A 20,586-nucleotide genomic window follows, 5' to 3' on the forward strand; every position below is an offset into this window, starting at 1 on the left:
GTTTCAGTGAAGGAACATGTATATTTGGGTTGAGCAAAATAATTAATATTTTATTGAGTTTTCTAGATTTTATAGTTGTGGTATTGGAATTGATATTAAGTATTAAGAACTAACTCTCCGAACCTTCGGGATCGGGGCGTTACATCTTCCCTCTAAACTATTCCAACATGCAAGAAGATCACCACTTCCTTAGGCATTACCCAATCAGTACCCATCTGACCAAAAATCTCATTACACAAAGACTTGGCCACCTCACAATGAAAGAAAAGATGATTTCAAGCTGGAACTAACAATGAGTTAGTTGTTCAACCATTCTTTGGGCTTATACCCTAAATGAGAAATTTTCAAATGCTTGATATAATCATCTGATATAGAATTCTATATCAGCTTTCTGCAAGCTTTTAGTACACATGAAGAGGTCATGCCGCTCTTCAAATAGGCAACCAAAATCCAGGTAAAAGCCACGCTGTAGGATTCTCTAGATACAAACCATCACACCCATTTCCGAAAGGAAGATTCTTATAACTCATTCAGGCAAACATACAATACTGAGTCAAATGAATAATATTTACATTACGTATTCTCAGTAAGTTACAATTTATTCACCAACCATCCAGACTCGATGTTGTGTGTAGCAGACTGACAGTGTACTTGACATTAAATTTGAGCAGGCCAATTTAATTTGTAACATGATCGAACGGCCAAGGAAAAAACCCTAGGAGGATTTCCCACTCTGAACAAGCAAGGTGGAGAACTTGAACCTGTAATACTAGGTTATGGAATTATTCTGGAGCAGAAGATAATACAACAGAGCTCAAAATATGAATCAACGTCCAGTGAAAATCAACCCTTCAGTAAAGAAATCATGTCTCTGCTTCACGACATCTGTCACCACATAAATCGAAGCTTCAAACTTATGGTAAATTATTAGTATGACAGGTCTCAGATTTACAACTTCCAAGATAAACAATTTATGCAAGAATGATTTGCTCAAGGCATCTTCTCATATGTTGGATGCACTAAGGATACAGAGAGAATGTTACCAAGTTCATAGTTTTCCAGATACTTCAAAATGAGTACAAGACAATGCAGATTTTTAACATATTAGCATAGGTGAAACTAGATGTGCTGATGAGACCACCAAGCAATGGAAGCGATAAACTGGAGAAAGTCTTTCATGACTTATGGTTCTCCAGATGGTGCATGGGACTAAGGTTATATTGCAAAACATCAATGATGACAGTAAACTGGGTTGCAACCCAATTTACCCTTGATATTCACATTATGGGAAAATTCAAAGTTGTAGTCTGTTCAGAACACAAGTTACTTGCTCAAGTGCACTAATGCTGGTGACTCCATCAATAAGGATAAGAAAATAGACATGATTAAAAAAATATATATACATACTTAATGCTAGTTTCAAATGTAAAAAACTATAACCAAGTCAGCTAATGAACTCGTGATAAAGCTTCTCTGCTAACCTTTTAGTTTATACGCTTCAAGTCATCAATGTTTAACGCTGAGGCACTTCAAGTTTAAGCAATTTGATGAACGACAGAACAGATCAGAACAATTAAAATAGCATTCAAGAATGTCTTCCAACAATGCTAATGATTTATGCAAAGGGATTGGCTCTTAAGAGAGCCCGTGTTCATCACACACAGAGGCTAGGATACATGTAAACCAGATCATGAAGAGCTGGAACACAGGTGCAAACAAACACACCCCAGGTATCCACAAACAATCCGTATGCACCGCCCACCTACACCGACCTACATGTGAACATACCTGAGATATCTTGAGTTCCAGTTCATCCCACTCTAAAGATGGATTGCTTCCTTTTACTATCCCTGTTCCAGCATACATCAATGCACCAAGACCCTAGGATCCAGAATTGGTCAGCACCGTGATGTTGTTAACAATATGGTTTCCAAATGATTCAGACAGTTACAAAGATTTTCTTGCAATATACAAAACAAATTATATGCTCTTTTACTATTGCTTAGAGCTTACTATTAGTAAATTTGCTCTTAGAAGTGTGGCATCTGTAAGAAGTCAGGGTTTTGTTTCTTAATTGAGTTAAAACGTCATAAGTTCTGAAGGCAGTTCCACTAGCTCAAAATGGATTAGTAAACTAAAAAATAGGGTTTACTTGGCTCACCTTTTCCACTAATGCCGACCTGATGCCAACTGCAAACTCACTCTCTCCACCACCAAACCAACCAACAGGCCCAGCATACATTCCTCGATCAAATACCTCTGAACAATATACATAGAAATTCATGTATATTGATATTAATACCAATTAATTTAGGTTTAGGAAGACAAGGTTAATATTATATTGCCTGAAGAATAGTGTTATGATAACTGTGCTATAAAGTTTCAGCAATTTACTGTTACTGGTCACAGCAATATAAACTAAGTTTTGTTAAACTTTTATAATGGCTATGCCTTGTTAACTTGCGCTAGTATTAGGTGAGATAAATGATACATAATCAGTCCATGTATATGGTCCAAAAAGGGGTGAGAAATCAAGTACAAGCTGGTTTTGTACTGCTAAAATAACGGAAGAAAAAAATAAAAAGATTTGAGTACTCCCCTGTTTTCGCAGCTGTCTTATGAAATCTTTCATTAGGACTAAATTTTAATTATCTAGCAGCCCTCACGTCTTACATTTGCTAGAATATCCAGCCAATGAAATCAAAGAGTATGCTTTCAAGGCAAATCAAATTGAACATCTAATTCCATAAAAGCAGTAATTAGAGAAGGAATTATTGACCACTAATCTGCCTAGGTACTGACATGGAAATGATGATACAAAAAAAGTGTCCTGCAGCATCCAGACATAGGCAGCCAATTTGCAGTTCCTGAGCAGCTACAGAATCTCTCCCTGAGTCTGAGTGTCGTTATCTGTTTTCCAATTTCTCTTGAAGTCACAAGTTATGTCATCTGATTAAGGATATTTCGTGAACTCCATGGTTCGACTCTTAACTGGTCCAACTTACTCCACTTTCTACCAAGTTAGGCAATCCCAATTGTTGGGATTGGGTTCATGTGAGTACTAGGTGCACCCAGAAACAGGTTCATCCCCTCCCTTCTAAATGGGGCACCTATGTCTAGGAAATGGTACTCCATTGAAGTCACAACACTGACAAATTAGGATTTGCACCAGAGTTCTAAATTTGGGAAATAAATTCACAAATCCTAACAACGCTACTCCAACATTACTGCCACAGCCAACACCACCATGACAACCTTTCTATAGTGCCACCCACCACCACCACATCCGCTCTCAATCAACACCACAAAAAGCAAAACCACAACTCCGCACCACCATCATAGCCTCCACCTCCTCCCTCCCCTTCAATCCACCATTTATCAGTGCCACTAGCATATCCAACTTATTCCAAACATGTTCAAATATAGTACACTTTGCCTCTCATAGAAGGCATGTATAGCTTTTTTTGGCATCTTGATTTCCTTCACATGTTCAACCTTATTCCTGAAGACAGTTTTCCTTTCGCTGACAAAATTAATAAATTGCATGCAATATTGTAAGAGGACTTTTGAATGTCGTCTCAAAGAACTTTGAAAGAAAAAAACAAAACTTGGACTGTGCATCATAAAAATAACAATGATAGAGTATCTACCATTTTCGGCTATAAAAACTCGTGCCTCTTCTCTTGGAGATCCGCAAACTGCTGGAGTGGGATGAAGAGAAGCTAAGATGTCAAACTGGCAAGGAAAGATAAAACAGAAGAATTTTGTAAAGAATACAGGTACAGGAAAACAAATATAAATGAAAAAAGCATCATGTCATGCATGGATTAATGATTAAGATTTAAAGCTATTTGGAAGAAAAACAACCGCAATCATTTAACTTTGAGGTCAGGAAAGTAAACACGAAGGATTCAAAATACACAGATTGAATGTAAATCAGAGATCAAATTGCTGTGAAAATTGTGATGGACTGTCTCTGTTTTCACCTCATCATCTTCACATTTTAACCTGCCTGTCAATTGGGCATATAAATGTTGGACTCTTCGTAGTTTCTTTATCACTTTCTTTGGTTCTACCATTACACCGCTACATACAGCCTGCAAAGCAGAATTGTCAGCATAAGTTAAGATGTCCGGAACAACTTGGACAGAGTCTATAACAAATGCTCAATACAGAGATGTTGGGTCAGCAGTTAATGCCATGTCATCCAGCTACTTGCTTATATGAATGTTGTAGGCTTCGAAGTCAAGAGAAGACTAATTAAGCATGATGGCATCATTAGAAACATGCGCTTATTAGAAGAGAATGCTAGTGATGGAGGCAAAGGCATGATCAAGAAAAACCAAAAGCACTAACAGGGACACAAGAGAAAATAGGGCATACATGGTATAGCTGGGTTTTTTTTTTTTCTTTTTTTTTTTTTTTTTTTTAGCAAAATCTGGTGCTAGTGGCCTCTCAAAGGAAGAAAACTGGTTTTGCCAACTTGCATTGTAGATGATTGTTGGATGTATAGAGGTAAAATGCATGGACTGCAATGATCCGTAATCATGAATAAGGCATTCGTCTAAACATAGACAATTGAGGGACTTATTAACCACATAGCTTATGATCATAGTAACTAATTGATGGGGTTTTAGGAGGGACACGTAACACAATCAGCTTTTTATATCAATCACAGATGGCAATGTAGCGGAAAGGAAACTGCAAAAGATTGAGGTTGATTCTAACCTCTAGAATTGCATTGATTCTATCCTCTAGAATTTAATTAATAAAAAAAAATGAAACCTTTCAAAAGTAAATGAAGTCAACTCTGTAATTGAAAGACGTCTTAGGTTCTCCTCAATTAACAAGAGGTCAACTATATTAAACTTATCTCTGAATCTCCACATCTAAAGGAAATCAAATCCTTCCAGAATATTAAATTGAATAGGAATTGCGGTTGGAGTTCCGGCATAAAACCAGTTTTGGATTTCTTCTGCAATTTTTCCTGCATCAGAGCATCCTAGGCATCCTACTTGGAAGGCCATTGATAAGAGTTTCATTACAAACAACTACCAAGAACATATCAAGAAATACATATAAGAAGACCAGTAAAATAAGTAACATAAGTAAACTTGCCTCTAATTTCTTTCTTATGCTTTCTCTCACTATGGTAAACTCTAGGTGGTCCTTGGGACTGCAAAATCAGTACAAGGACAAGTGACATGATAAAAGTTGTATGTCAGCCACACTAGAGGAACTGAAATTACTCGCAGCATTAGTTTTTTTTTTTAATAAGTAAGAGGTAAATTTTATTGATATGAATGAAATAGGCAAGGCCCGTGTATACAAGAGTACACCTAAATACATTCTAGGATCCAGCATTAGTAATGGTATTACATCCCTAAAAGTTAACAACTAATGGTAATTCACTAATAACCTGGAAAGCAAGTCAAGTTCTACTTGAAGATCTTGAGCCATTGATCCACCTCTGGCACGGGTTCCAGCCAAAGCCTCACTACTGACGCGAAGACATTTTCTGTGAAATAGTCGCTCCGGCTGTTCACAAAGTTTATACACGTTAAGTTAATGTTGGACATTGAGTCCAAGGACTTTGAAAATATATGAACTATCACCCAGTAACAGGCACAAGCAGTAAAGGGCAAAACCGGTAGGTGAACAGGAATGCCAGGAAAGCAGTATACAAAAAACAAAATCTTTGTCCTTTTTTTAAATTTTTGTTGGGGGGGACATAAAAAGCATAAGCTAGTTGTTGAGTAATGAGACTTTTTACCGTATTGCCTATAAATGCTGGTGCATTAGGTGGTTGTAGACAAAACTGATAAGCATTGTCCTTGTCCTTTCCAACCTACAATGTCTAGCTGATGTAAGCTGATCTTGCTATCTCACAGATCCATAAAATTTGGGGATAAATACCACGATATGTATAGTTCGACGGTGCAAATTAAATGAAGACAAGAAAATACTACCTGCAAACATGTTAACCATGTTGTAGGAGCAATATCGTTAGCAGTCACCACTCTGCTGCTTCGTGCTAGCACAACCTTAATTATCACGTTATGATTGATTCATTTATACATAAGAGAGAGAAAACAAAAGAGGAGGCAGGTAGAGGGGTGGATATGATGGAAAAATTAGTGTTCGAAACCATAGAACCTGAATATTCAAAATCAAAAACACAGAATATATATAACCTTGGTTAGTTCAGAGTTGCTTCTCTCTATTTGCTGCAAGGATCTGTTAACAGCAAGTTCCCAATATTTCTTAGACGGAACATCAGTCTTGCTTACTATGAATGTTTTAGGACGTTCGTTTCGCATGTTTACGACAAAGGAAGAAAGCTGCATCATCTAAGAATGTATAAACAGGAAATATAGATATGGTACAAGAGACTAACCACACGAATATCCATTCATTGCGCAAAGCCAACAAAATATACGGACCTGGCGCATCGTAGCCTGAAGTGCATCAATAGCCATTTCCCATGGCAATGAAAGGGATTCGTCCCATGCAACAGTTGTTGCAAGCATTGAGTTTCCTTCAAGCTCATCCAGCTCAACCTGTCATTCAGAATATAGTAGCGGAAGGTATTAATCCCAACAAGAAAAATGACCCAATGCCCCAACTCAATCGTGTAATGAAAACAGCTTCTCTTGCCTGAGGAACCATAAAGTAAAAGGAACCAAAACGCTCCCATTCTGACGACATGTTAGACCTCGCATCGAAACGGATACCTCCATAAGCACGGATTAAAGGGCTCGTAGCTGAGAGGAACCTTCATACAGAGAAAATACCACATCGAGATTTCTCATTTTAACGTACTGGGCTTCCGAAATGACAGAAGAAAATGAGATTAATTTTCAGTTTAACTACCTTCTAATGGATTTCCAGTCGCTATATGAAAATGGGCCCATCCGTCGAAAGAAGACTGCCGAACCCACGCCGGCAACACTGACCATACTGTTTGCTCCCTTTGGGCTGCCATTCCCGTTGCCGTTTCTGTCGACAGATTGGAAAACATCGGAGCTATCTGATCGACTGGAGAAGAAACAGCGAGAAAGAAGGAGATTGTTTTGGGCGTGAAGCCAATCAATTGCGTCAATTTGTTGCTGGATTGGGACCTAATCACAAACAAGTATGCCCATTAGCTTTTGTTTCTACTTTCTTCTGCTAATTTCTATCAATTTTTTTTTTTTTTTATTATTTTCAAATTAAAAAAGAATTTATATTTTAAATCTTCTATCGTTCTGGTCTTTTGCAATCTAAGATTATTATCAAAAATTCTAATAGTCATCCCACGCCGTATATCAATATGTAATTTATCATTTTTATCTTTCAATTTAAATACATAATTATGTGATTTGGCTATCAATAATATGATCTGTGATTATGTACGTAGAATATGTAATGTACACGTTTTGATAATTTAAAGTATTGTTTGGATAGTGAGTTAAGATGAGATGAATTGATATGAAAGTTGTAAGTCTAATAAAATATTATTATAAAAGAACTTCTATAGATACAAAAAAATTATACAAAGTAAATTCACAAACTGATGTGATTTTATAGAATTTATTAGATCTACTTTATAATAAAAGTAACTTTACAATCTGACATATCACATCAAGTTATGTCAGTTTGTAAGTTTACTTTGTATAATCTATTTGTGGCTAAAGTATTTTTCTTATTAAAATATTATTTTTTAATTTATTATTGTTTTAAAATTTGAAAAAGTTGAATTATTTACTATATTTTGTGTAGAGATTTAGAAAAGTTCTAATACTGAGATGAGATGAGATGAAACACTATCTCGTTTGTTTTAACAACTATTTTTATCTCATCTCATTTAATCATTACAATTTTTCCAAATTCACACATAAAATAAAATAAATTTAATTTTTCCAAATCTCAAAACAAAAATAATATAAAAATATATATTCTAATAATATTTTATTCAATTTTTAACTTTTATCTCAGCTCATCTCATCTGCGAAAACGAACGAGATCGAATGGCCTAAGTTTGAAACTTTATGATTTAATTTGAAATTGTAAAACATATTTTATTCTCTCTTTTTATTCAAAAGTACTCCGACTATTTTTTAATAAAAAGGCATGCCTTAACAATAAAGAAATTTTATAAAAATAAACCTAAAATTTGACGTGATTTGATGTATTATGTTAAATTATAAAATTATTTTTATTGTTAAGTAAATCTAACATATGATATAAAATCATGAAAAAATTATTTTTACCTACATACCTATGTAAACGTTGTTATAAGTATTAGACTAGATGGTTTTAATGTTCCTTAGAATATATATGAGCTGAGCATTGTCTTAGGCACATGATGTGCACTCTGTGTAAATACCGTAGACAATAGGTTTGTTATCGTCTATGGTTGCTCATAACAAACTTTATTCTTTATTTGTATATATATACTGACACAGTACCGCATAACAATACAACGAGGAATATTGTGATTTTGTTGTGCCTACTCTGCTCTCCTCTTTCCTTTATTCTAACTTGGTATCAAGAGCAATCGACTAATCATCTTTGATCCATGGCTGAAGAACTCTCAAATCCCCCACCACCTCCAACGCCTCATCCTCCAACGCCTCCTCCTTCGTTTCCCTCCCACCATATTAATTCCTCCTTTTCTCACATTATGACTACAAAATTATCAACTGAAAATTATATTCTCTGAAAAGTTCAAACTTCGGCATATCTCAGAGGTTAAGACCTCTTCTCCTTCGTCGATGGTTCGTCTCCTTCACCTCTTGAGTTTCTACCTCACTCCTCGAATACATCACCCAAAATCAACTCTGATTTTCTCACCTGGCACAAGACAGACCAACTTGTGCTCAGCATCCTCTTCTCCTCCATCTCAGAATCTATACTCAATCATGTTCTTTCTTTCACTACATCTCATCAACTATGGACCTCTCTTTCTTTTATGTTCTCTTTTCAATCCCAAGACAAAGAGTTTCAAGTGCGTTTTCAGCTCCAAAAGTGAACAAACCATTTCGGACTATTTTGGCAAGGTGAGCCAACTAGCAGATTCGCTTACTACAACTAAGACTCCTCTGTCCGAAAAAGAACTCATCACCTACATCCTCAATGGTCTTGGTTCTTCTTATGAATCCTCCGTAACCTCCATTACTACTCGATTTGACCCCATTTCATCTCATGAACTTTACCAATTATTTCTCATACATGAAACTCGTCTTATGCACAACCATCTCTCTCCTCTATTACTATTGTTGAACCATCAGCACATTTTACCTCTGCCTCCCGTGATCAACGTGGACTAGGTTCTTTCTTAAGAGGACGTCAGGGACGTGGTCAAGGTCATGGCTACTTCAATAACCATGGTGGTCGCACTTTTTCTCCTCAATACACTTCACCACAGTCCCAATCTCAGCAGTATAACTCTCAACACTCAGTCTGTCAAGTGTGCCAAAAGATTGGCCATGTTGCTCTTCAGTGTAGGCAACGATTTAATCATTCTTATCAGTATGAAGCTCCCAAAGTTTTCTCAGCAAACTATACTACTCAAACCCCCTCTTCTGAATCGGTTTGGTACTCCGATTCTGCAGCCACTCATCATCTCACTCATGTAACTTGAGCATGTCTTATGAGCCTTATGCAGGTAGTGAGACCATTAGAGTGGGTGACGGTGCTGGCATTCCAGTAGATCATTTTGATGATTCCTCTCTTGCTTTTAACTCCTTTCCCTTTCTTCTCAGAAACTTGCTTTACGTTCCTTCTATAACAAAAAATCTTGTCTCTGTTCTCAAATTTTGCACTAATAACAATTGTTATTTTGAATTTCATGCCACCTATTTTTCTGTGAAGGACAAGGTGACACAGAAAATCCTCCTCACCAGAGTCACTCGTGATGGTCTATACATCTTCCCCACCACCAAGTCCTTACTACCTCCCCCATCTGTCCATGTTGGAGAACGAACTTTAGTTACTCACTAGCATAGGCGGCTTGGGCATCCATCTCTAGCCTTAGTCTCTCGCGTGTTGCACTCAAAATGTTTGCCTTATTTCCCCACAGATTCAGTTTTCTATTGTTCAGTTTGTCCTCTTGCAAAATGTCATCAATTGTCGTTTTCTTCTACGTCGGAACATTACACTAAGCCCTTAGCATTACTTTGTGCTGATGTATGGAGCCCGGCCCACTATGTTTCAAGAAATGGCTATGAATATTATGTCTCGTTTGTTGACTATTTTACTCGATATACTTGGTTCTTTCCCATGAAATTAAAATCTGATGTGCACACATTTTCTCCACTTTTTTGCCTTTAGTTGAATGTTTGTTTAATTCCAAGTTAATTACACTACAAACCGATGGAGGTGGTGAATTCAAACCTCTCACCTCCATATGCAATCAACTGGGCATTACACATCGTTTTTCATGTCCTCACACCCATCAATAAAATGGGTTAGTCGAACGTAAACATCGTCATATAGTTGAAACTGGGCTTGCACTCTTAGCCCAATCTTCTCTTCCCTTTAACTATTGGGTTGAAACCTTTGAAACTGTGGTTTAACTCATCAATTTACTTCCTACTCTCACTCTTAAAAACAAGTCACCTTACTCTAAGGTTCACAACTGTGAACCGGACTACAAATTCCTCAAAATTTTTGGTTGTGAGTGTTGGCTCAACTTAAGGCCCTACAATTCCCATAAGCTAAATTTTTGGTCCACCTCTTTCATTTTTCTCGGGTACATTCCAGTCCATAAAAGGATACAAATGCATGGACCTCAAAACTCACAAATTATATGTTTCTCGGGATGTGCTCTTCAATGAAAAATCTTTCCCTTTCTCCTCTACAAGGCCCATGCAATTTCCTCTCAATTTTGAATCCTCTCCAACCCATTTACCCCTCTTCTTTTCGTCTCTTCTTGGCCCTATAGCAAACTCATCTTCTTTCAATTTCAGCCCATCTATCCTTGGTCCAGGCCCAACCCATTCATCATTCATTCATCCTAATAATCGCACTGAGAACTCATCCTCTTCACCTTTACCAAACCAGCGCCCTAATCTTCCTTCTTCCACCGTGCAACCTGCTCAAAACTCTTCCCAAACAAATTCGTTGATCTCAAGCTTGATTCCACCTCGCTCTCCAATCATTACACGAGCACACACAAACTCATCCCGTCCTCGCCGATTCACTGGTGGAACTGTTGCCTACCCCACTCGACACTGTCTCACCGTCTCTGCACAAACTCCAGATGAACCTTCAAGTTTTTCTCAGGCCTCAAAATTTGATGAGTGGCAACGGGCCATGAAGGAGGAATATATAGCTTTTCTTCGAAATTCAACATGGACGTTGGTTCCGCCCGTTCTTCACTAAAATGTCTTGGGGTGTCGATGGGTCTTTCGCACCAAGACCCACACGAATGGTTCATTCGAACGTAGATATGCCCGTTTGGTTACAAAGGGATATCATCAACAACCTGGAATTGATTTCCAGGACACTTTTAGTCCTATTGTAAAACCTTCAACAATCCGACTTGTGTTATCTATTGTTGTTTCCAAAGGGTGGCTCATGCATCAAATTGATATACAAAATGCTTTTTACATGGGTTACTAAGAAATGATGTTTATATGCAGCAACCCTAAGGTTTTATTGACTCCACTCGACCACACCATGTCTGCAAACTTCATAAGGCAATTGACGGTCTAAAACCAGCTCCACGAGCTTGGTTTGCTCAGCTAAGTACCTAGCTACTTGATTATGGTTTTGTAGCTTCTAAAGTTGATCCATCATTATTTATACTAATCCATTTTGATACTCAAATTTATTTATTAGTCTACGTGGATGACATTGTCATTACATCTTTGAAGTCATCTGCTATCATTGGATTAATACATGATTTGGGTACTGCTTTTCCTGTAAAGGATCTGGGCCGACTTGCTTTTTTTCTTGGTATTGAAGTTGACTATACTCAAGATGGTATTATGTTGTCTCAATGTAAATACCTCTAAACTCTTCTCACCCGTAGCAATATGCTCCATGCAAAACCCATGTCCTCCCTAATGTCTGCCTCCTTAATATTGTCAAAATATGATACTCCTGATTTTGAAGATATCACATTATATAGGAGTATTGTAGGTGGATTACAATATTTGTCAATCACGAGACTAGACATTGCTTTTGCGGTGAACAAGGTTTGCCGATTCCTACATGCACCAAAAATGTCTCACTGGACTGCAGTGAAAAGAATTCTAAGGTACTTAAAATCTACAATTAATCATGGACTGTTTTTTGTTTCAAAGTCAAGTCTCACACTCCAAGCTTACTCCGATGCCGATTGGGGTGTTTGTTCGGATGATCATCGCTCTACTAGTGCTTATTGTATTTTCTTGGGTCAACATTTGATATCTTGGAGCTCCAAAAAGCAGTCCACTGTGGCTAGATCTTCAACAGAGTCGGAGTACAAACCTATAGCCTCATCTGTAATATGGCTCCAAACTATCCTACGTGAACTTGGTATCTCTTTATCTCAAGCCCCAATTTTATGGTGTGATAATCTTGGGGCGACCTACCTTTCAACAAATCCAGTTTATCACTCTAGAACTAAACATATGGATATTGACTATCACTTTGTGAGGGATAGAGTTGCTGCCAATACATTGAAGGTTTCCTTCATCAGCTCTCAAGATCAAATTGTTGATGTTCTTACCAAACCCTTGGTAGCTGACAAGTATCTTCGTTTCAAATCAAGTCTCAATGTTGTTGACACACCCTTGAACTCGAGTGGGGCGTATTAGAATAGATGGTTTTGATGTTCCTTAGAATATATATGAGCTGAGTATTGTCTCAAGCACATGATGTGCACTCTGTGTAAATACCGTAGACAATAGGTTTGTTATTGTCTACGGTTGCCCATAACAAACTTTATTCTTTATTTGTGTATATATACTGACACAGTACCACATAACAATACAACAAGGAATATTGTGATTCTATTGTGCTTACTCTGCTCTCATATTTCCTTTATTCTAACAATAAGTCAAAAGATATATATGATTAGCAATGATAATTGTTTTATTATACTAATAGCAAATTATATTTTATGATAAATTTGAATTTATAAATTGACGTTATTTGATATGATATATTAAATTTTAAAATTTTAATATATCAAATCAAGTCATGTCAATATATAAATTACAATTTTTTATAAATAATAACTAATTTATCTTCTTCTAAAAGTAATATTGGGTATAAGTCTCAAATAGATAAATTTTATACATGTTCTTTGTAAAAAAGCGGGTCCCACTAATAAAGAATAGTTTTTTACCTTTTTATTGTGGATCTACTTTTTTACAAAGATTTGCATAAGATTTTTCTTTTTAAAACTTGTACAAATTATTTCTCCAGTAGGAGAATATATAAAATGTTAACATGGAAATGACTATTTGGAGCCGAAAATTAGAAAAATAGTTAATGTGTATCTTCTCCATTACAAAGAAAATAATATGTACACTTTGTAAAATTAAAAAAAAAAAAAAGGAAAATCATTTAAAACCAGCAGGTAGGATGCATGGAAGAGCTAGCATCTTTTATTCATTAAAAATTATGTTTACAGTATTAAGATGTGCAAGTTTCGCATATTCTCATTAAAAAAATAGATAAACATGAGATTCACATAAAAAAAATTAATTTTTTAAAAGTGAACTCCACTTTTTTTCAAAATGAATGCGCAAAATTTACACAATACCGCAGGACTGTATCTAACATTACTCGTTATTTATTAAGTTTAGGTGCAATCAATACACATACATACATACATACATACATACATATATATGACCAAAACTATGATTCATGTGATATATGATCAACTTAAGCAATACTACTACTCAATGATGCCCCAATTAAAACTGCAATACATGTATGTAATGTGCTGATCTTCCTATTAGACAATAGCATTCACTACCACAAATCTGAGCTATTGGGATGATTTTTCTTTAGTACGAAAAGAAAATTGTCCCAAAAAATAAAATCTAGGATGAAATTTTGATTTTGTTCCAAAAAAATACTGAAACATGCAGACCGTTCGAATACATTCGAACAGTATACTTAGTGACGATAAGTTTCATCCCTAATAAAATAATTATTCGAGGATGAAAAAAATTGGTGGGTTAAGCGCAGAAAAACTGATTTACCGTTCGAAAAGCCCTCTATAGCATTCGAACACGTAGATCACCAATTTTTGAACGGTCAGTTAACATTCAAATGGTAATATTGTGTTCGAATAGTGACACTAATTTAATAAAACATTTAATATATTAAAAAATAATAATAGTAATCAACAATTAATTTATAAAAAAAAGATATAATGCATAATTAATTAAACTTACAAAACATCAAATATTGTTCATACCAAAAATAAAACAAAATACAAATAAAAGATATAAAATACTATGTCCCTAACTCTTTGAGGACATCCTCGATTGCATCTATTTTTGTCTCAATCTGTGTTAGTCGAGTAGATATAATCTCCTGAGTCAGAGACACGCAATTAACATTCACAACTAACTCAGAATGGCACCCATGATCTCTTTACGTAAGCCAGAGAAGACAATCTGGATCTCTATATGCACTACATCAGCAATCTGATCAGGAGTAGCAGTGCGTGATGCCTTAGGCTATGTGGATGTCTCACTGGCCAATATTCCATGATCAGTCGGGTGTGCATCTCTGGTCTGAGTATCGACTGGCTTTGTAGTAGGAGCATGAAGATGAAGTCTCGAGTATCCCGTGCTCCGTGACAGGGTGGAGGAGTTGATTGGTCCAATCGACTCCTGGATAAGCTAAGCAACATCAAGTAAGATCCCGACCGATAACATGAATCGTGTGATCTGGAGGCCGAACGGCAAAATATCTGTCGTTGTAGCATATGAAACCATTGATCGCATCCAAGTGAATATATAATCCACTAGGTCGATAGGCATCAAACGAGCGACACGTATCATAAATCTCACTCTATCTATGCCAACTTCCGTCTTGTGCTGACGATGGTCAATGTTGTGGGCGATGATTAAGTTTATAATCTTGAAAAAATCTGATAAATGAACATGTTTGATGCTCTTCATCCCATCATAAGGAGGAGCATCTGGACCAACAACCAACTGCCTCACCTCTGCATCTGAGAGGCCATCCAATCCATCAGTATTAGTGTCCTCGTCCTCAACTCTCTCCTCATCAGCTGAAGACTCCTTGGACACCACGTTTGGATATACAATCCCCAAATATGCGATGCTGATAAAATCGACAAGTATGTTTGCCAAGAATGGGAATGAAATACCTCATATGTTGATAATATATTTACCAACAGCATTCAGACTGGAGGCACTGAGCCCTTTATAAAAGATGGTGACAAGATCAACATGTGCCAAGAATAGGAACATCTAGTCCCTCTGGCCTAGAATCGGTAGCCAACCGTGCTCTACGAACACCGATGTCAAGGAGTGGCCCTCGAAGAGAAGATCTTGAAAATCGTCGATCTTCACCTGACGGTCTAATAAAACTTTACAGCCTAAGAATGTATCGACCGTACTACTAAAAGAACCTCGTTCTCCTGGTATGGCACGCTTTGACTTTCCCCTAGCAGAAATTTCAACTTGAAATTTAAATAATAAAATTAAAAATATTAATTACAAAATATAATAGACAAAAGAATCATAAAATTATATAATTAATGAAACAATTTAAATCTTTTTTTTGTGTTTAATCGTTCGAACGAGGTATCTTACGTTCGAACAATGTATCTTACGTTTAAATTTTGTATATATAAATGACGGCATTCGAATGCGTTCGAATGCTAACAATACATTTCAAATGGTTTTGGATATAGACAGTCAAACGGTATAGACACCGTTCTCAAGAACGACTTTTAAGTTCTAATCGTTTGAATAGTATAAATACGTTCGAACGGGAACTGGATCGAACTCAACAATGGTTGAGCAACTCAATGGCCATCGAAAGGAAAGGAATCCAGTGATTCCTTTCATTTCTTCAACAAAATAACACACATACAAGGCCAAAATGTCCATAGAAACATTTTGGCCTTATGTTTTGCAGCCCCAGAGTACTAAATCTAAACTTAAATTGAGTTTTCTATGGACAAGACCGAAATGTTTCTATAGACATTTCAGCCTTGTGCGTGTGTTATTTTGTTGAAGAAACGAAAAGAATCGGTGGATTCATTTCGTTTCAATGGCCATTGAGTTGACTTAGCCATTGTTGAGCTTGATCCAGTTACCGTTCGAACGTGTTTATATCGTTCAAACGATTAGAACCCAAAAGTCATTCTTGAGAACGGTATCTATATCGTTCGACTGCCTATATCCAAAACCATTCGAAATGTATTGTTAGCGTTTGAAGATGTTCGAGCGCATTCGTTTATATATACAAAATTTAAACATAAGATACATTGTTCGAACATCAAATAGCTCATTTGAACAATTAAACACAGAAAACAGATTTAAATTGTTTCATTAATTATATAATTTTTTATTGTTTTGTGTATTATATTTTGTAATTAATCTTTTTAGTTTTATTATTTAAATTTCAGATTAAAATGTCTGTTAGGGGAAAGTCAAAGTGTGCCAGACCAGGAGAACGAGGTTCTTCTAGTAGTACGGTCGATACAGTCCTAGGTTGTAAAATTTTATTAGACCATCAGGTGAAGATTGACGATTTTCAAGATCTTCTCTTAGAATGCTGCTCCTTGATATCGATGTTCGTGGAGAGCGGTTGGTCAACGATTTTGGACCAGAGGAATGAGGCGTTCCTGTTCTTGGCATATATTGATCTCGTTACCGACTTTTATAGAGGGATCAGTGCCTCCAGTCTGGATGATGATGGTAGATATATTATCAGTATACGAGGTATTTCATTCCCGTTCTCGGCAAACATACTCGTGCTCGTGCTCCTTGAGGCATCACGCACCGTTACTCCTGATCAGATTGCTGATATATTGCGTACGGAGATCAGGACTTCCATCTCTGGCTTACGTAAAGAGATCACGGGTGCCATTTCTAATTTAGTTGTGAATGTTGATCGTGTGTCTCAGAATCAGGAGACGATATCTACTTGACTGACACAAATAGAGGCAAAAATAGATGCAATCGAGGATGTCCTCAAAGAGTTGGAGACATAGTATTTTATATCTTTTATTTGTATTTTGTTTTATTTTTGGTATGGACAATATTTGATGTTTTGTAAGTTTAATTAATTATGCATTATAGCTTTTTTTTATAAATTAATTGTTGATTACTATTATTATTTTTTTAATTGATTAAGTGTTTTATTAAATTAGTATCACCGTTCGAACACAATATTACCATTCGAATGTTAACTGACCGTTCAAACCCTATACGTCGTACGAAAATGGGTGATCTACATATTCGAACGGTGTAGAGGTTGTTCGAACGATAAATCAGTTTTCCGCACTTAATCAGCCAATTTTTTTTCCATCCTCGAATAATTATTTTATTAGGGACAAAATTTATCGTCCTTAGTATACGTTCGTTAGAACGAAATCAAAATTTTGTCCTGGATCTTATTTCTTGGAATGATTTTCATTTCGTTCCAAAGAAAAATTGTCCCAGTAGCTCAAATTTGTTGTAGTGTTAATTATATGAAGCTAATTCTAAGCAGCCAGAAAATAATATATAGTATAGTCAATAAATTATCTGCTCTAATCATATATCTTATATAAATATATACTCTATATATAACATTAATTTAAATAAAAAACATGATTTTTAACAAACAAAAAACAATAATGAATGTACGTATAATAGAGCAATGCTTTCTTCTTATTATACTATCATAAATTATTAAACTTACAAAAAAAGAAAACAAGAGAGAAAAATTCAACTGACGCTTCAAAACTAATTACTAGCTAGCTATCATCCATTTTACAGCGTGGTGTTTAAACTATGAAGTAATATTAGATAACAAATCTTAATTATGTAATTTATGTGTATAAATCTGATGCAGGTCCTTTGTAAAGAGGTGGACTCTATTAAAAAGTGTGATTTTTTTTTGTACTTATTTATAGTGGAGTCTATTTTATACTTTGAAATTCATTGCAAATGGTTAATTCAAAGCTGCAAAACTTATTTTCTCATGATAAAGGATCATATATATATATATATATATATATATATATATATATAAAAGCAAACAGAATATATTGGAAGTATATATATAGTTAATAATTATATATTCGGTCTTCTTGTTCTAGTAATACGAAAACTATTACTAATTAATTAATTAATTAATTAAAAACACATTTTATACCGACAAATAACTACGGTACGTTAGTTTTGAAACATGGTATATATTAAACTAACACTTGAGATAATTGCACTGGATTTTGCATATCATGATAGTATGAGGGTGCAATATATATGTATATATATATATATATAGTAATTTTATATGAGGTATATGCAACAATATGGGCTTTTTGTGAATATGAGTAAGATAAGCGGCGCCCTAATCCTAACTATCTTCACATATATATAATAAAAAAAAATGAAGATGATTGCAAGAGAAGGATGCATGGATAGGGATCAAGATCGACTTTACAAGAAGCTGTTCAATACCAGCTTTCCACGTGCCATTACAGATAGATAAGAAGTTGGACTCTCCATATTAAACACACACGTTATAGTCCATGAATGGATGGAGGAGAGAATATACGCCATGATGAAGAAAACCCACCCCCACCCAAAAAAAAAAAAAAAAAAACCCAGAACTTGTACGTGAATGTCTAGCTTAGCTAGGTAGGTAGGTAGCTTACCTGGAGACGTATAATCCCTGATGCAGACGCCGGTGGTTCTGATTTCAATTGGTAAATGGCGGCTTTGAGACTGTCCATGGCCAATGCAGGTGATGGAACCGGGGATAAACTACGTGTTTCAATGGTTTCTACAGGGAATAGTCCGGCCTGGTCTGATCCTTTGCAACCATTCATGGACATTATACACGGCTGATATCGCTGCTTTCAAACACACATACATTCAAAGATGACCAATCATCATTACTTCAGTACTTTCTAAGAAATGTGAAGAAGAAGCAGCACGTACAGACGTACGCATGCTACATATATAAGTACGTTGGTAAAGATCACTGCATTGCTTAATGCTTACACGACGGAAGAAACGAAGGGTTTGGCTACTGGAACTGCATTTGCTTTGGTTTGGATGGATTAAACGGGTCAGGAATTGCCCCGACGCGGCACCTGCAGCGCTAGCTGCCATATCTGCCCACACAGAGAGAGAGAGAGAGAGAGAGAGAGAGAGAGAGAGAGAGAGAGAGAGCTCTATACAATAACGATAGTCCCGTATTATTTATAGGGCCGAGCGATGGATGCTGTCCTGGTTCCAGTATTGCAGTGAGTACAATTTTCTTGATCTCCGCCGTTGCTTGGTTTTAAGCGGTTGAGATGTACGTGTGTAAGGGTGTTCATCCAGGTTCCAACCCGGGAACCCAGATGTACCCGGACCGAAACCCGGGTTTCAAACTCGAGCCGAAACCCGGACCAAATTGATCCGGATTAGATACAGGCCGAAACCCGGGTGGATCTGAGTTTTTAAAATCCGGAAATCCGGGTTCTGTGTCGTTGTACCTGGATTTTATTTATTTATTTTTAAGTAAATGCCTTTATTTTATTAAATTTTTTTCTAAGAAGTCAAGTTTATGAAACACATAATATTTGTGTTCTAAAAATACTAAATGCATGTGACACAAAAAAAATCACTACAAGGGGAATCACCTTTCCCGATGATTTAATTTCGCTGGGAAAAATAATAAAATAGCCACCTATCACCTTTCGCAGCATTTATAAATCGCTGGAGATTCGTCGGTATTAAAGCCCCACTTCTAATCTACTCCAACGAAAGTTAAAAATCGCCGAGAAAGATTTTCTTTACTAGCGAATTTTTTTTCGCCGCAAATAGTATCTTATATCGCCACAATTGTAATCTACGATTCAGTTGGTAATCGTCGGGAACGATTAATTCCAGCGATTTACTACTGTTGCTAAAATACATAAAATTGCCGGAAATAGTTTTTCCAACGATTTTAGAAAATCACCGAAATTGACTAAACGGTTTTGAAATGACAATTGCGACGATAACAATTCGCCGCTATTGACCTATACCAGCAATTTATAAATCGCTGCAATTGAGTTATTGTTTTGGTGAACTCAATTGCAGCAATATATAAATCGCTGGTATAGGTCAATAGCTGTGAATTTTTATCATCGCAATTGAGTCTTTCATTTTGAAATGACAATTGCGGCGATCATAACATCGCTGGTATAGGTCAATAGCAGCAAATTTTGCTAAAACTTCTTGACCCAGTGTTCTTACTCGGCCTCTTTTTTGTTGTTCCTAAATGCAACATTCAACCAATTTTTGCTTCATTCATTCAAACTAAACATTGAAAACACATATAGCAAATAAAATCCATCAACTCATCCAAACTCATATGTATTTATACACTAAGGTGATGCATTATATTCTCATATCAAGTACAAACTGA

The 20,586-nt window shown here is 36.1% G+C and overlaps 1 protein-coding gene across 4 annotated transcripts; it reads right to left on the reverse strand.

Annotated features, from left to right (window-relative positions):
• Positions 1-501: 501 nt before the first annotated feature.
• LOC121235634 (isochorismate synthase 2, chloroplastic-like) lies at positions 502-19,351 on the reverse strand. 4 transcript variants are annotated; one of them, XM_041131973.1, is made up of 16 exons: positions 19,191-19,351; positions 18,842-19,039; positions 6,874-7,121; positions 6,658-6,775; positions 6,444-6,560; positions 6,195-6,341; positions 5,970-6,044; positions 5,774-5,848; positions 5,420-5,538; positions 5,119-5,176; positions 3,987-4,097; positions 3,651-3,735; positions 2,162-2,259; positions 1,790-1,881; positions 1,482-1,553; positions 502-885 (listed from the first exon to the last, which is right to left on the reverse strand). In XM_041131973.1, the coding sequence occupies exons 1-15, from the start codon at positions 19,299-19,301 to the stop codon at positions 1,514-1,516; spliced, it is 1,692 nt and encodes a 563-aa protein (XP_040987907.1). In that variant the 5' UTR covers positions 19,302-19,351; the 3' UTR covers positions 502-885; positions 1,482-1,513. The 4 variants fall into 4 exon arrangements, 2 of the variants coding, with proteins under 2 accessions (XP_040987907.1, XP_040987908.1); XM_041131974.1 differs by lacking the exon at positions 6,195-6,341 and having other exon boundaries at positions 2,153-2,259; XR_005934578.1 differs by lacking the exons at positions 502-885; positions 1,482-1,553 and having other exon boundaries at positions 1,842-1,881; positions 3,651-3,701.
• Positions 19,352-20,586: the final 1,235 nt, after the last annotated feature.

This window comes from Juglans microcarpa x Juglans regia, chromosome 6D (genome assembly GCF_004785595.1).
Source record: "Juglans microcarpa x Juglans regia isolate MS1-56 chromosome 6D, Jm3101_v1.0, whole genome shotgun sequence".
NCBI lineage: Eukaryota > Viridiplantae > Streptophyta > Magnoliopsida > Fagales > Juglandaceae > Juglans > Juglans microcarpa x Juglans regia.